We start from the raw sequence: 17,173 nt of genomic DNA, 5'->3' as shown, positions 1-17,173 counted from the left end.
AAATCGGATGGGGGGGGGGGGGGGGTTCTTCCGAAGTTAGTTGGTGACGTTATAAGTAATTGCGAGATAAGATGGGAGCCAGAAATTAGGGGTGGGGGACTGAAAATGATAATATAATGGATTGATTATACAATATTTAAGATCAACTTGGTAGATAAACATTTATGGACGAGAAAAAAAAAAAAAAAAAAAAAGCTAGCATTTAATACAACAGAAATACAAATGTGACTAAGTGTATTCACTTATTTATTTTTTGTTGTCGAAAATGATTCTTTTAAGTTGATTTCAAAGTTTTTAGGAGGAGGAAGGGGAGGAGCAGCAATATATTTAGGATCTCTAACAAGAAACGATAGTCTATATTAAATGAGTAAAAGTTAAAGATTTGTTTCTCCATGATGATAAATTGCTTTGGTGATCATTTATTATCTAAAAGACAATAGTCTCAAATTGATTTGAATAAATTAAATTCAAAAAGATGTGAGAACAAGAAAAAATTATTTTATTTTAAATAGGAACATTTATTTTATCAAAGCTTTTATGAACTTTGACTCACAAAATTAACTGGCCTTTAGTGTAATATATATTCATATATTATGAGGAGCCTACATGGATCGACCAACATTTTGTTTTAACATTAAATTGTCTTGTCAGGACTCCAGACTCAATCTCACAATCAGAAAATAAATTAAAAGTTTAAAATTTATTTTCTAATTGTGACATTCAGTCTGAAGTCCTGACGAGATATGTTAATCTTGAAACGAAATGTTGGTTGATCCACCATAGGCGCCTCATAATGCTTATATAAAAGCTTGACTCCTGTATTGAGAACTTTTTAAAATATATTGGTTCATGTTATCAACATACTTGAACTTAGTTTGTTCATCAATGGACAATTAAATTAATGTATAGTGTTATCTAAAAAATAAATATATATATGCTCTTGAACTCTTGGCCAGTAAGTCGGATGTAAATACAGCTTGAATAAAAAAACATGTACTCGTATATTACATCTAAAGTGTTAAGCCAAGTGGAGAGAACTCTAGCGTTACTGCCTGGGTAATATAATTATGTCCCAAACTGCATGCTCTCCCTTTTTTAAGCGGTCATTTTACAATGATAATTAAATATTTATTTATCTATAGACAGGTCTCTCTCTCTATATATACACACACACACACACACACACACACACACATATATATATATATATATATATATATATATATATATATATATATATATATATATATATAAAAGAATTTTGCAGTTTGCTTCAAGCATTGTGTATAGTGTGTAAGGAGTTAAATTTTTTAAAGTAATGACCATGCAACTTAAAAGAAAAACCTATTGGATATGTGAGAAGATAAACAAAATAAATGACATTGAAGAATTCAATAATTTTTCAGTGAAATATTTACCTATGTAATTTCAAACCAAAATTGTATGATATTCTTAAAATTTTCAAGGTAAAACCTCCTTTTCAGAAAAAAAAAATTACAACTCAATAGGGATGTATTTTCACTTGGAAGTCAAGAAATTGTGGGGTACTATCTTAGTTCAACACATGTTGGTAAATAAATATTTAATCCATTAGGTCCCACTGTCCTACAAATAGGACATCAAATAATTTCCAAATCTATCAGATAATTATATTGCTTAGTAAAGAAAGGATAAAATTCATCTATATTCATCAGCTTCTCTCCGAGAGTTGTTGGAATCCTCTTAAAAATGCTAATGAAATTGCTAAAATTTTTATGTTTGGTGCATGGACTTATTGTCTTGCAATAGTAAACCACTAACTTATTGCCCAAAGTGCAATGTAACTCTTTGTGTGAATGAACTGCTTTGCTCCTTGTTGTAATGTATAAATTTTATCTTGAATCTATAGCCTCTTGATTTTTAAAATAAATCATATGTACCCAGTGTCCAATATTTCATTTTCTAAATAAAATAATTTTTTTTTCTTTTAAATTTGTATTCTAATCTGTAGATGAAATGATAAATTTTCCACCCTAAAGAAAGCAACACTACTGCTTTATTTGAAAACTTTTATTGAAAAAAAATCAATTCAGGTAACTTGATTATGTAATAGAGCTGACATCTATTCAATGTAGCCAAGCTTCAGTCATTGTCTCAATACGGGTCCAGAGCTGGGAGCATGCTTTTTCCACAAGTGCTGGTGGGAGCTTGGCGAATACCCGGTGGATGGCAGCAATCAAGCTGGCTTTGGTGTTGTGGGAGGTCATGTTGGTGATGTTCTCAATGTATGACCAAATGAAGTAGTCCAGCAGGTTCAGGTCGGGGAAGGAGAGGGGGGGGGAGTGAGAGTAGGGTACAAAGTTATAGAACTCCTTGTGAAGCACAGCCTGGGTTTCCTTGGATTTGTGGGCTGGCACCAAGTTCTGCTACCACACTCAGGGTCTGCCAGTGGCCATCTGATAGGACCAGGGGATCACCATACTAGCACATCCAGGTACATTTTGATTTTCAAGCCGATTTTGAAGGTGTGAGATGGCATGATGTGACCCTCACTTAAAACCATACAAAAGACCATAACTGTGACCAGAAACTTTGTTTTCATCATCCTAGGCACGTCCCTGTTATATGTGACAATCCAGCAATGCATTTTGAGGGTGCTGGCAATGGTCCTGTTGTCATACCTTGGATGGGTAGAAAGCATGAGTTGTACAGCAGCACATCTCAGATCTTGCTCATTGAATATTTTCAGACATGATAGAATGCTCCTATCGCTCTTGGGATTTGTACACAACTGACCAACTAATAGATGGTCTGCACCAACAAAAGAAAAATGTTTTTTATCAAATGGAAATGGAATCATGTTGTCTTTTCTAGGGCGACAATTTTATCGTTCCACCCTGTGGTTTTAGTCATTACACAAAGTTTCAACTCAATAGTAAAAAAATTTTAGATACTCTTAGACTTAATGGGTTAATGGAAAATTATTGAATTCTTTAATGTCAGTTTATCTGTTTACCTTGTATCTGATGTTTTTTACTACCTTTAAAACCAATCTAATATATAAAAGGCTGTATGTCTGTCTGTCTCAATATTTTCAAACTCTATCTCTACCGAAACTAAAAGCCGCAGAGCGGCGCTAGGGGCCCCAAATGATTTGATTTTTTATGGACCATTTTTTTATGGGTCTTTAGCTGGTTAAAATAGTTCTTAAGGGGCCAAAAACGGGTCAAAATTGAAAAAAAATTGTTATACATTTAGTATATTCATCTTAGTTTATTTTTTAATTTTTAATCAGTTCATAGACATGTCACGTTGGTGCAATGATAACATTACCAGCTTTGAATGTTATAGTTTTGCTTTCGGTTTTGATTCAAGCTGATGGCATCCAAATACTTTTTTTTTTTTTAAACTTTGGTAATCACGACTATAATAATATATACAAAATCTGGAAAAATTAAAATATATTTATGCGTATTTTATGACCGGGCAAAGCCAACAACCCCCACTTATGTATGTATGTATATTAGTGATGGGACGATCCTAATATTTTTCCTGATTCCGATACAATTAATGGTTCTTTACTAAATTTCAGATTCTTTATAAATCTCTAAATATTTAAGTATAAAGTTATTTATTCCTGATTTTTCTCAAGCATCAAAATACACTTGTGGTAGATGATCTATAGACTTTAGCTTTACTAGTAATTTAAAATCAATAAATATTTATTTTTATTATTACTGTCAGCAGTGAAAGGTTGTTTTAAACAAAATCAAATAAAAAAGGAATCGTTTTTGGCATTGGAAAATAGGCACAATTTTTTTTGATACCCCCAAAAGTTCCGATTTCAGATTTGAATTCTGATTAATTGTCTCAATACTAACATATATATATATATATATCTAAAAATGATTGAAAGGAGTTAAGAATAGTGTTTATCTTGATAATCTGTAAAATCTGATTGGTCCATATGTTACCTTAGTTGGTGGCTGCTTGTCTGCTAATTGCATTATATGACAAATCTAGTTTTTACTATTCGACAATCTTTTGTTAATGGATAAATATGACTTTGTAAAGTGCTGAATGTTGATTGAAAAATTGTGCTCCCATTGCAGAGCATGTGACTTAGTTACAGCACAGTGCTAACATTATTACACATTGCACCGCCAATCACTTTGTAGATCACCTTAGTTTCACATTTCTTATTTTAATTTGCTCTTTTTTTTTCTATTTTTCTTTTTTTTGTTGAGGTTATGTAAATTTATTTAATTTCAAAAATTAATTTAATTTCACATTTAAAAAAAAAAAAAAATTTGTACCCTTAATACTCTTATAAGGATAAATTGTTATTATTTATGCATCATTATCCTGCTAACCAATGAGATGACGATGATCCCTCTCTCCCCCTTTTCCTGGTTAGATTTACTACCTGCTTTGAAACCTATGGTGTCTATGGTTAATTGATGTATACATCCAATAATTTTATTGGTCTGAGCAGAGCATCTACATTGTAGACTCTAGCATATATGTATATGTATATATGTATATATATATATATATATATATATATATATGTTTGATAATCAATTATTTATAGTTGCTTTATTCTTTTTACTTATTAATTTGAATTTTGTTTATAGCATGCCTTTTAAATACATGCATTACCTTTTTGAATAAAATATCTAAATTTTTCTTCATAAATGTGATTCTTACTTAGATAAGAGGGTAATTATTGTAAAATAATTCATGTTATTGTCTGTGTAAGAATTGACCTCTTTTCCCCTCTGCTATGCTCATTACATTTTAAAAGTTTCAATAAATAGACCCATCTCCCTTAAATTTTTTTTTTTTTTTCTCATTGGTTTCCCTATTATTATTTTTTAATATTTTTTATTCCCCCTGCTTAGGTTCTCATCACACTCAGACTGTATCTGGAACGAGTACGGTGACGGAGGAACATATTAAACTTTCTTTGCTCTCGGCAGTTGAAGAAACTTTAAAAAGACGGCTGAAAGAGACTTTCGCACAGGCACAGGTAAATATTTTATCATAAACATGTTTTTGTTTTTTTTCCCCCCAACGTTTTTATGTTACTAAAACATTTGAATAAATGTATAGGATGCCTCAGTATAAATGTGATCCATCGTTAAACTGTCAATATTTATGGTCTTGTTATGTACTTTTCAGTGTTGACTTTGGTTAATGCATTTGTTTATACTTGCCTTATACACATAGCTTCTCATGAAACTTTTTATTATCGAAATGCTTGGGTGACCAACTTGAAATTCTTTCAGTATTCTTTACTATAATGGTATCAAAATAACCACTCCATCGTCATACATAACTACTTCATCAAAGATTGAATACATTTCTGGGATTTCTTGGTATTTTTCTTTTCGTTTATTTTTGTTTTTTGTTTTTTTTTTAAATATAAGGTGTCTTAGTATAAATGTGATCCATCTACACTCATAACTTACGAATGAGACAAGAAAAACTGAATTACCTAAAAGCTGAAATGAATTGTCAAAGGTAGGTTAATTTGGAAGTCAATTTCTAGAAGCTGTCCAACACATGCCATCATGTAAAACAAACACTAAACTGAGTATGATGATGCTTGTTATAAAATTAAAATTTTTCAAAACATGTTCTATAAATGCAACTTGGCATTGATACCATCTTTCATCGACTATCATTGTCGCCCCAACATTATTCTCAAACCAAAATGGCTTAATCATGCCATGTTTTGAGATGACAACCTATGCAGCTGAATTTAGATTGTAGTGGTCCTTCTAAGAGTTCATCTTGCATTCGATATTTTGAGAACATATGGTTTCTCATTCAATCAATGCCATTTCTTCCTTCGAGATTATAATACGAATGATGACTTATTTTTTTCTCTTTTTTTTACTAACTGGAATTCTTAATTGGCATGAAAACAAGTTGTACTTAAAATTTTTAAAGTAGTTTAAATAATTAAAAAAAAATTCTGAAAATTAAATAACTTTTCAAACTAAACTTATTTGAATTTTGTAAAATTATCTTTAGTATGAATATCGCAGATGTTATCTATGTAATTTCTGACATTTTTAATAAATTTTTCATTGTGGAGTGTGCGGGTGTGCTTTGTTTTGTCGATTAATGATTATCAGTACTAAACATCTTTTATTATCATTGTTAAAAATATTGAATAAATGAGAATGTTATAGATATTCACAAAAAAAAAAAATATATAAGAATTTTAACATTTTCATGCGACCCCAGTAAATTTTTTTTTTTTTTTTTTTTTTTTTTATTGGTGCTGCATGAAAAAGTTTTAAAAATGTTTATATTTCTTTTTTGATCAATAAACATGTTTTGGGGATTTAGGTAAAGTTTTAAAAAAAAAAAGAAAATTTTTTCTTGCCTGGTAATTATCAAACTCCTAAATGTACATTATATCTAGGTATCAATAAATATCACTTTATTTATTGATAGTCCTCTAAATTTAAAGAAAACATGAACTATTACCTTTAATAGAACAGCGTAACCCCCCCCTCACCTCCCAAAAAATGCAACCCAAAAATGTCAAATTCACAATCTTTTCTGCAATTTAACCAAATTTTGTACAAATAAACTTCAGTCTGTACCTGACTTGTTGACCATAACTTGTTGAATCATAAATGTTCCAACAGTTTTTATTTTATACCTATTCGATAAGCAAGGGACACTTTAATAATCGTCTCATCAGTAGAAAATGTGATCTTGAATGGGCTTTACACTCACCGGAGAATAACCCCCTTACCTCAAGTGTAGTTATCACATATGTTTATCAAAGCAATCACCAAACTATTCTTGAACTGAAGAGGGTCATCATAGCGCAAATCATGGCTGTATCAAGAGAGGAATTTTAGAGTTATTGATAATTTAGTGCATCATATTCAGGTGTGCTTATCACTGAATGACAATAAAACAAAAACTGTTGGACATTCATATCTGAAACTTAGTAGATAAGTCAAGCATAGATTATAGTTTATTTGTACCAAATATAGTTGAATCACAGAAAGAATTATATCTTTAATGATTTGATGAGCAACATTATTTTTTCCAGAAAGAGGGGTAGATTGAACAGATTCGAACTAGGAAAGATAGTTTTTTAAGGGAAATAACTTTTAATTATAATAGCTCTTAAGTTATTTTATAAAAAGTAATTTTGGACAGCAGTTATGTGCATAAATTTGGGCCAGCCAGTAAGGAAATAACCAATGGTAAACAATTAATGGATGTTCATTCAGCAATAGACAATTAAAAATATCCTTATTTGTTTTCAATTTTATTTATATAATAAATAATTATTATTGCTTACCTACACAAAATCGTTTTCATCCAATTTATTTCTTCATACCACCCACAAAATAAGTTTATTTCATTGCTGACCAGGACGAGATAAACAAGGCCAACCACTTTATTTCGGAGGGTTATCCTGTATATTTAACTTAATCTACATTACATAATTCTAATTAACTTTTTATACTCTATTAGTTTTTATCGTCAGCTATCATATATGAATCTTTTAAAAATGCAAAAACTTAATTTCAATCAAACAAAATTTAAAAAAAAATGGAAGCAACAACTGTTACTTTTCTGAACATTTCAAATCTATCCAAGATGATAAACTTGAGAAAATAGACTTTAAACATCACTGAGACAGATAAACCTATTGATTGTGATTCTCCTCTGAAACAGCATTATTCTTTATTTTAGGCTGAAATGGATACATTGTATAAAACGCAGAATGACCTTCAAAAGGGACGAGAATGTTTAGAACGAATGGTGAAATCATTGGAACAAGAAAGGGTAAGCTAGAAATAACAGGAAAGTTTTTAATTTGAACAATTCTGTTGATCAGTTGGAAAACAAGACTCCGACATTTCAGCTCATGGGTGGACAAGTTGATTTTTAAAACCAGGCTTCCAATTCAAGCTGAAAAATGCATGCTCGACTAACAGAGTAGGTTTTAACTAATCCAGTTCTAACAATTGTAAAAAATATTCTTTGACACCCCCACCCCCATATTTTTTTATGCAGTTTTTGTTTTAAATAAATTTTTTCTTTCTTCCACTTTTAATTAAATCTCTGTCGATCTTTTTAACAATTCAAATTTCTTTTGCACCTATCTAAGAGCTTTGCTAGATGAACTGTTTCACTCCTGATTCAGTAAGAGCGAAATACGTCCTAAAATGAATCACTGTTGCCACATCTGGGGTAGAGCTTCTCAGAGCACCTTTTCCTGCCTGGGTACAAAACCAGATGTACTTTTCTCCTCCCTGCTACCCTTTTCTCACAGAAACATGGTGAATCTATCTCTGCTTTGTCATTTTCATGGTTTCCACTATGGTCTCCTTCCCATTCACAACGACCACTATCCACAATTTTTTTACTCTCTGTCTGTGTCTAAAATTAAACAAAAATTCCATGAGCAAAGTTTCTTTCCTAGAACTTCCTGTCTGTGGAACACAATACTGCAGGGCTACTTCCTCATCTGTCTATAACATGGTAGTTTTTAAGTACAATGTAAACCAGTTCTTGTTGAACCGCCCTCTTGAATAATTAATTTCTAACCAAATTTTCACTATTACTGATCATCATAATGTTTCACCTGACACTCATTAACCCTTATCCTTGAGTGGCCTCTGGGCCTTGATAAACGGTGACTCCTTAGTAATAATTAAAAAAAAAAAATTAAAAAAATCCAATTTTACCCTGATAATTCATTAGCACATTCCCTGATCCACTAATTATACACCTACAATGTCTCTAAATCTGTTAGTTGGCCATCTAGTAAACTAGTCTAGTAGCAACAGGATCATCAAGTTCTCTCAATGATTTCGTCTGAATTTAATGATGTGCCAGATTATTTGGTGCCAGAAAATCATTTTTGCACATGTATTACAAAGATTGAAATAACTTAAGCCATCTTATGTATATCATTTTTTTTTTTTTTAATGATTGTTGTAAAATATTGCAAATTTTCATGTGTGAGTAACTCATTTTTTTGTTAATAGTGTTTAAGTGTTTTCATTGTTTGTTGGAATATCATTCATCACCAACCAGTAGCCTCTCCCTTTTAGGAGTCCAACGAAAAAATAGAGCTTCTAATCTAATAGACCCCACACTGTCTACTAAGCTTCAGTCTCTGTCCCATCACAATGTTGCATCCCTGTACTTGTTGTAGAACAAATACTTCAAGGGAATGTACTCTGACGAACTTGCTGCACTTGTGTCCCCTCATCATAAATGCTTCTACAAACCCGACAACCAGCAAAATCCTGTCCCTTTACTGTAGAGGTCCCCAGATGCCGGAAAACTTTCTATTCTAATGGCTTTTTTTCCTTGAATTGCATACTTTTGTAATTCCCTTTTTTCTCCCTGTTTTCCTGACTGTACCGACATGTAGAAATTTAAATGTAATATGAAAAAACGCCTTGCTGCCCATTTAGGATGCACCTATAAATCTAGTCTTTAATTCTCAGCTTTTTACATCACAGTGCGATGTACATATAATTAATTTTAAAAAAATATTTTTTTTTTAAATAAATCAAAAAATAAAATATTCAGCTTGGACCACAAAAGTAGGAAAATGTTTTTAGATTGAATGGATTCTGTAGTTTGTCAGAAGAAAATTGGCAAAATTTCAAATGCATTTTAAATTCCTTTGCATTCATTTCTTTTAAAAATAAAAAAAATACTGTTGAGAGATAAGACTACAATAAAAGATCCATCCGACTCCCAAAGATGAATTGACAGATGATGTCAGTCTTACATTAAAGTATCTTTCATTGGCCAATGTTGAAAAAGAATCAAAACAGCTAAAAGTCAATCTTTATAAAAAAAACATCATTTGACTTGGTCGATTTATCATATTGTTTTTGATTTGGGGAAACCAACAAACTGGCTGTTGTTTACAGTATACAGTAACAGCATAGTTTCATCCTCGCTACCATTAATGGGGAAGGAAAGATCTCAAAAACACGTCTGCTTCATCCAAACTCAAGCTCTTTTCACCGCATATCATTCTCCCTCCATTTCTTTTGACATGTTAACATTAATTTCTTAACCTTAACTTCAACATGGAAATTCTGTTTGTGTGCAATCTACATATTTTACAGTCTTGCTAAATGGAGTCCAGATTTAAGGAGTTTGAGATCCCATGTCATAAATGGCAGTAAATGTCAATCTATCACAAAAAAAAGAAAAAAAGAGGCTGAAATTTGAACTGGGTAAACTTTCTAATTCATATAAAATATATTTTGAATTTAATTAAAATTCATTGAAGAATTGAATATATTTTTGATCTTGTCTTTTTTTTATTTTTTTATTTTTTTCTATGAATATCTAGATTTCTGATCATAAGGGGTTGGGATGATGTTACATAAGTTTTGGATATAAGTAAAAAAATAAAACAGTGATGTTTTTAATTAAGGGTTTTTGTATTAACCGGACTATATTTACAGGATGAAGTCGAGAAGAACATGTCTATATTAAAGGAGAAAAATGCTGAATTGAAAGAGGCCTTGAATAAGATGGAAAACCAGGGAGAACTGAAAATTGATGAGGCTGTGGTTACGACTGCACCACTTTACCGACAGTAAGGATAAGAATCTTTCTTGTTCTCCCTTTCTTATATATATGTGTGTGTCTATTTAAAAAAACATTTTTTTGTTTTAATTTTAACAGTAATTAAATTTGGTATGAATTGTCTCCGCCTAGGAAATCCAGGAAGTAATGTCCCCTAGATCTGAACAATAGCCTATATTTTTTTATATAAACAAATGTATATTATTTATTTTACTTATAAAACACAAAACGTGTTTGTAGATAATTGTTTTATGTATATTTTTTGTCTCTTTGGAAGTATTTTTAAATTTGAATAAATCTATAATTTAAAAAGATAAAACCATGCAAGATTTTTAAAGATCCTGCATTGTACTGGTCTTCTAAATTGCAGTTTATATATATATATATATATATATATATATACTAGGAGGTATGTTTGGTAAAAAAAAAAAAAAAAATGAAAAAAAGTGCTCAATATGTTAGTAGAGCTAAATGTTTTTATTATTTCGACCTTGGGGATTTTGCTGAAATCATTACAAGTTGTTTCAATTGACAGGACAATAAAATTATCCTACTGATCTCATCAGACAATCCAAGAATCGGTATGGTTACCCAGTGTTACCTGAGGGCATGGATAACAAAAAAGAATTAAAATATAACATCTTTCTTTTAAAAATTCTCTCTTTCTGGAACCTAAAAAAAGTTAATTGGATAAAACTTTCAAAAACAATGCCAATCCCTTCTGATAGCACAAGCTAACAATGATGAGGATCATTTGGCCTACTTTACCAACACTCTCATAAGCATGAAAATATCCCAAAATCATCCACCTCTATTAAGAGTAAGAATTAAAAAATGCAAAGAAGCCATCTACAAATGGCAAGCTGCACTAAGGAAATTTAAACAAATCCCAACATCAGAAAATTTAAACCAATTTAAAAATTAGAGCTATAGCCAAACATACCATTAAAGAATCAAAACAAAACACTTGGCATGACTATGTATCTAAAATAAACACAAACACAAAGACCAGAGGTGTATCGAACATGATTAGGAAAATAGGAAATAAATAATAATCCACCTATGAAACATCTCACCAAAAACAATCAGGTATTCACTAAAAAGGAAGACAGTCAATATAATAGCTGAATACTTTGCCCAAACAACTTTGAATTATTTTAAATCTTGAAAATACTAATGAAAATAATTAAATGTATAAACTTTTTTTTTTTTAATATAGTCTTTGCTGAAATGTTCTTTGCTTAATTTTATTTTTGTTTTCTAAAACAAAAACGTTCATTTCTTTATATTTCAGTTAATTTATGGACTAATTCATTAATTACCTCTAGTGACACCAGATGGAATTAAATTTCAATAATGTCTTTAGATTCTTTGAAAAATTTAACCCTTATTTGTTCTAAATTGTTAATCTATCAATTTCTATAACACAAAGAAACAAACTACTTATATATATATGTGTGTGTGTGTGTACTAGCATGGGTACTCGGCCTTGCCTGGGTTGAAATGAAGTTCCGTTTGAAACACGCTTGCTATACTAATCATTTTCATCATGGGTAACGTGGATACCCCCACAACAATTTCAAAAATAAAAGAACGGATAAAAACATGTAAATTTAATCGCCCCCAAAAAGAAGTATCTGATATCCTCTCCACCAGATATTTCGGCATAAGGGATTACTGTCCTAAGAAATCTCAGGATTTTGTGAACCTAAAAAAAATAACGCTTATAAACATTAATGCGTGCGTTTATTTTTTATTTTGCTTTTTATTTGTCATTTTATGTTTCTAATGTACCCCCACATCCCACCAAAAAAAATTGAATTTGTCATATTTTGAGGTTTGTTTTGTTTATTAAATTGTTAGGTGAAAGTAAAGAATGGTCTCCTAAAAAATAATTAAATTTATTATTTTATGTTTCCAATGTTATTCCCCCCTCCCCTCCTCCACCACCACCACCACCAGAAAAAAACAAATTGTATTTGTCAGATTTTGCCTCCCCCCTCAATCACCAAACTTGAAAAAATGCTAGAGGTGACATGTCTCGTTGAACGCTTGGTGGCCAAAACGTGGGTGCTCATTTTGTTAAATTTATATAGAATAGTGATCCCCACTCTAACATGTTATTTTTTTTTTTTTTTTTCAAAATTTCTTCTCTCATAATATTTATAAAGGCTGTTTAAATATATTAGGCTGAAAAAAAGTAGATCTCCAATTTTTTAGGGGTTAAACGCTGCTGGGTCACGTCGTATAAATTTACTTTTTTAATTAGAAAATTAAGTTTGTAATCAATGAAATGAACGCGAAAAAAGGAAAAAAAAGTGTAAATTGTGGAATTTAGAGTGTGGCGGGGGGGGTAGTAGATCTTCATTTTTTTTGGTATTAAACGACGCTCTGTTTAAGGAATAAAACAAACAAATGAAATCTGCAGTTTTTTCGTGTCCCCCCCCCTTTTTTTTTCTGATATTTAAAAAAAAACAATAAAAAACAATAAAAGCCAAACATTTTTCTATCTACATGGAATTATTTTTCCACCTAGAAACTTAATGAAATTCCCAAATGATATTTGGTGAACGCTTGTTTTTTTTTCTTGTTTTTTGTTTTTTTTTATGGATAGCATCTAGGGGCAAATAACTCTTTAAAAAAAAGTTTAAAAAAAAAGGTCGCTCTGTTGGAAATATTAATTCCAAAATAAATTAAATATATTATCAATATAATTGTTGTTTAAAATTAAATAACAATTTTGAATAGAATACTTAAAATAATTCTCTCGCTAAAAACATTAACTAAGATACCGCTATTTAGTAAAATCGATTTTTCCTAATGTCATTAGGTGATTTCTTAATTGTATATTTTTGCAAGTATAATAATATATATAGAAATAAATGAAAGATTAAAGTAAGACACATTTTGTATATATTAATCAAATTGTAAACAAACAAACAGGAATGCAAATTTATATATATATAGATGTATGTTTTTTAAATATTGGAAATTCATTTCCAGTAGTATGTTAGGTATTAAGCATGTTTTTTTTTTGTTCTTGTTTTTTTGTTTCTATTGTTTTATTAATATTACTAAAAAATAATATCCAGCCTGGTAGACTAAAATCATTTCTTTTGTAATATTACTCACGCAAATAGAACAAATCAAAAAGTAGCTTAATACATATAGTATATACACACACACACATACGTATGAGATAGACAGATATGAAAATGTTAAAAAAAAAAAAAAAGGAAACCCTGAATAGCTAAGTTAAATATTAATAAGCAAGTTCCTATCAACGACTGAAGTTTAACATTTCTTTAAAACTGTTTTTCTTTTAAAATTTCAGGTTACTAAATGCATTTGCTGAAGAACAGGCCCTCGAAGATGCTATTTATTATTTGGGGGAAGCTTTAAGGAGAAACGTTGTAGATATCGATATCTTTCTTAAGGTAAAATGGCATCAGCTGCAACTTTGTTTTTATGATCATATTTTGTATGGCATCTTTCTATCAAAACTGAAAGATGTTGGCACTCTGCTTTAAGATGATGTAAACTGCATTGGTCTGAATGTGCATCCGATAGCATCAGTCTTTCGCCATTTACATCTGGGAATAAATTGTATAAATGGCAGCAATTGCTGGCCCCCTTATCCACTCTTCTCTCGCTTGACTGCTGTATGATGACAAATCCACAATCAAATTAAATTGTAGTTATCACTTTGCTTATTTTGTCCTTTATGGTCCTCACCTCCCATGAATGATGTTTCGGACAAAGGGGAAAGAATTGTTGTTTTGGGGTGATTGAAATCTATCCATATAACATTATTCACGTTTTTTTTTTATCTTCCCTTGCATCAGGTGACTTAATGCAATTGCCTAAGGCAATTTCCATTTAAAAAAAAAAGAAAAAAATCTGCAATTTGAAATCTTACGAAACTCATGACATTAGATCAAAGTGACAATCAGATTTGTTCAGCAGAGAGGTTGTCCTAAGTTATAAATCAGTTATGCTTGCTTGTACGGTCAAGTGGAGTGTTTATCTGGATGAATCATCTGCAAAAGCATGGATGTCTTAAATGGCAGAAGATTGGCCAGCCAGAAAAAACTTGCAAGCAAGTGATTAAATATAACTGTATGTAATGAAATTTGTAGGCTGTTGTATGATGAAGACTGGAAATTGCAAAAAAAAAGAAAAAAAAAAAACAAATGAAGTAGTGGCGGGAAAATTCATCGATGTTTGTTGTTACCTCTGGTAGATGAGTGCTGGGAGTGCCAGAAATGTATGGTCACTTATTATTGACAGTACAGTGAAATTGATTTTGTCATTATTTCTAAACTTAATTTTTGTACTTGAATATTCATGATTTTTGTCATTTTCTTGAATAAAAACTATTGAAAGCGAATTTTAGTAACATTAAAAACCTGGCCTCCTGTAAGTGCTCATAATTATGTAAGGGCAGATAAATCTGATTACTTCCTGTTTGGAAATCGATACAAATTTCTGGGTAATTTTCTAGTTTACAGACATAACTTCCAAATTTGTTCCATATATTTCCAAACCAGAATTTTAATCTTTATTTCAAAACTGTATAAGGACCCTTGGAAATTCTACAGTTGTAATCTTCTGTAATGTACTTTCCGAATATATCTAGTTGGGGGAGGGGACTATTGTCTTGTAAGACTTTGTGACATATTTCTCTTCTATGAATGTTTGATACGACCATAGACACCACAAAAATGTTCAGGCATATCATCATGGGAGTGATCATGTACATATAAACATGAAATTGCTGTAACATTATAAAGATATAATTTTTATATGGAAATAACTTATAAATTTTTAAATATTTAAGAATTTTAAAGCCAGTTTAACGTTCTATTCGACAATGTAAATGCTTTCTAATTTTAAAGTGTCTCAAAATCATTCATTATTTTTTCTTTTTACAAAAAATGTAATTATCTTGCAAAGAAACAGAAATGCACTTTGGTGGACTTCATTTTGTAATTAAATGATTAAAAAATAAATTTATTTTATGCTATAGATAACTGATTAATAGTAAAGTGTAATTTTCAAACTTACATTAACTCAAGAAACACATGTAAAGTTGTTTATTGATTTAATTAATATAGAAATTACTATTATATTAATTGATTTTTTTTTTTTCCCCAGCAAGTCCGTGAATTATCTTGGCGCCAATTTATGTTAAGAGCAATCATCCAGAAGTGCCGTGAGAAAGCTGGCCTACCTGCACTCACCTGAAACATTTTTTTTTTTTTTAATCTATTCACCTCTTCCTCCTCCTCCAATCTGTAACATTCACTCCTTTCAACGCTGCTGTGAGAAAATGGAAGGATTCATTGACTTTGGAACTCTCTGGTGAGGATGGATGGAAAAGGAAGTTTTGGTGATGCTTAACAAATGACCGTGATGCTGATGATGAACATACCATTTATGCCATTTAAATTTTTTTTTTTATATATATATATATATATATATATATATATATATATATATAAATAAAATGGCTAGCTAGAATCCTGGTTCACTTACCATTAGCCAACCATGTATCTTATTTATATCCGACTTAAAGGAACCGACTTTAAGATATCTTCTGAAGATTTTCATTTGTATATTCTTGTATAATTATTTCAACCTTTTTTTTTATTATTATTAAATTCTAACTATTTCTCTTTAAAAAAAAACAAAAGTTGGCTATGCTGCTATTGCAGACTCTTGTCTTCATTTACACTTTGGCAGCAAGTATTTCTTAAACCCCCCCCCATTGCGGACATTGTGTGTGTGTACAGGTATTCGCACAATACAATCATATAATGCAATAGAGAATGTTTTTATTTAAAGTTAGAGGGGAGCAGGTAATACCTCGTTATTCTTTTTTCTTGCTTATTTTTTTACTTGTGTTCCCCTCTACATTTTTTTAAAATATATATATATATATGTATATATATTTATGAGTTGATTGGCTTACATCAAGATTTTGGCCTATGTGATCTAAGAACCAATCGATCATTGAACTCGAGGATACATTGGTTCTGAAGAATTCACACAGAGCGAAACCTTGACTTAGCCATGTAAATCCAACAATTCATAAATATATTCCAGCTCTACTGTTTATACACATTTAAAGTAGTATAAAAATATACTTATAACAAGTAAACTATATGAAACGTGTTTCATTCTTGGATAAAATCATCAGCATAATTAATGTTTCTCTCTGAATGAAACATGTTCTGGTGTAGCTTATTTGCTCTAAGTATATTTTCATGTTGAGGTAAATACTGAAAAACAATATATATATATATATACACACAAAATATATTATTTTTTATAATATAAGTGTATATACATGAGATAGTATTGTGTGTGTATTCATGTGATAACGACTGATTATAATTGTATTCTTGGGAATCGGTAAAATAGTTGGTCTTTAAATTGGAAATGTTGGCAAAGAAGAAAATGAAAGAAAAAAAAATAACACATGCAAATTTGTGATTCGTTAAAGGAATTTATTTCTTTTAAAAGATTTTTTTTTTTTTTTTGCTTTTGTGGATATCTATTTAATTTGTAGATTTTTTTT

The 17,173-nt window shown here is 30.4% G+C and overlaps 1 protein-coding gene across 2 annotated transcripts in view; it reads left to right on the top strand.

Annotated features, from left to right (window-relative positions):
• The window catches only part of LOC145239801 (tumor susceptibility gene 101 protein-like), a 108,132-nt gene extending 92,059 nt beyond the window's left edge, over nt 1–16,073 (top strand). For both annotated transcript variants that reach the window (XM_080103323.1, XM_080103324.1), the window contains 5 exons: nt 4,884–5,011; nt 7,717–7,809; nt 10,467–10,600; nt 13,925–14,027; nt 15,748–16,073. In XM_080103323.1, coding sequence (XP_079959449.1) covers nt 4,884–5,011; nt 7,717–7,809; nt 10,467–10,600; nt 13,925–14,027; nt 15,748–15,837 — 548 coding nt within the window. In that variant the 3' untranslated portion in view covers nt 15,838–16,073. The remainder of the gene's footprint in view (nt 1–4,883; nt 5,012–7,716; nt 7,810–10,466; nt 10,601–13,924; nt 14,028–15,747) is intronic.
• The last annotated feature ends 1,100 nt before the right edge of the window (nt 16,074–17,173 follow it).

Source organism: Euprymna scolopes, chromosome 19 (genome assembly GCF_053919585.1).
Source record: "Euprymna scolopes isolate OS-2025 chromosome 19, ASM5391958v1, whole genome shotgun sequence".
Classification (NCBI taxonomy): domain Eukaryota; kingdom Metazoa; phylum Mollusca; class Cephalopoda; order Sepiida; family Sepiolidae; genus Euprymna; species Euprymna scolopes.
This window is presented reverse-complemented; position numbering and strand designations above follow the sequence as displayed.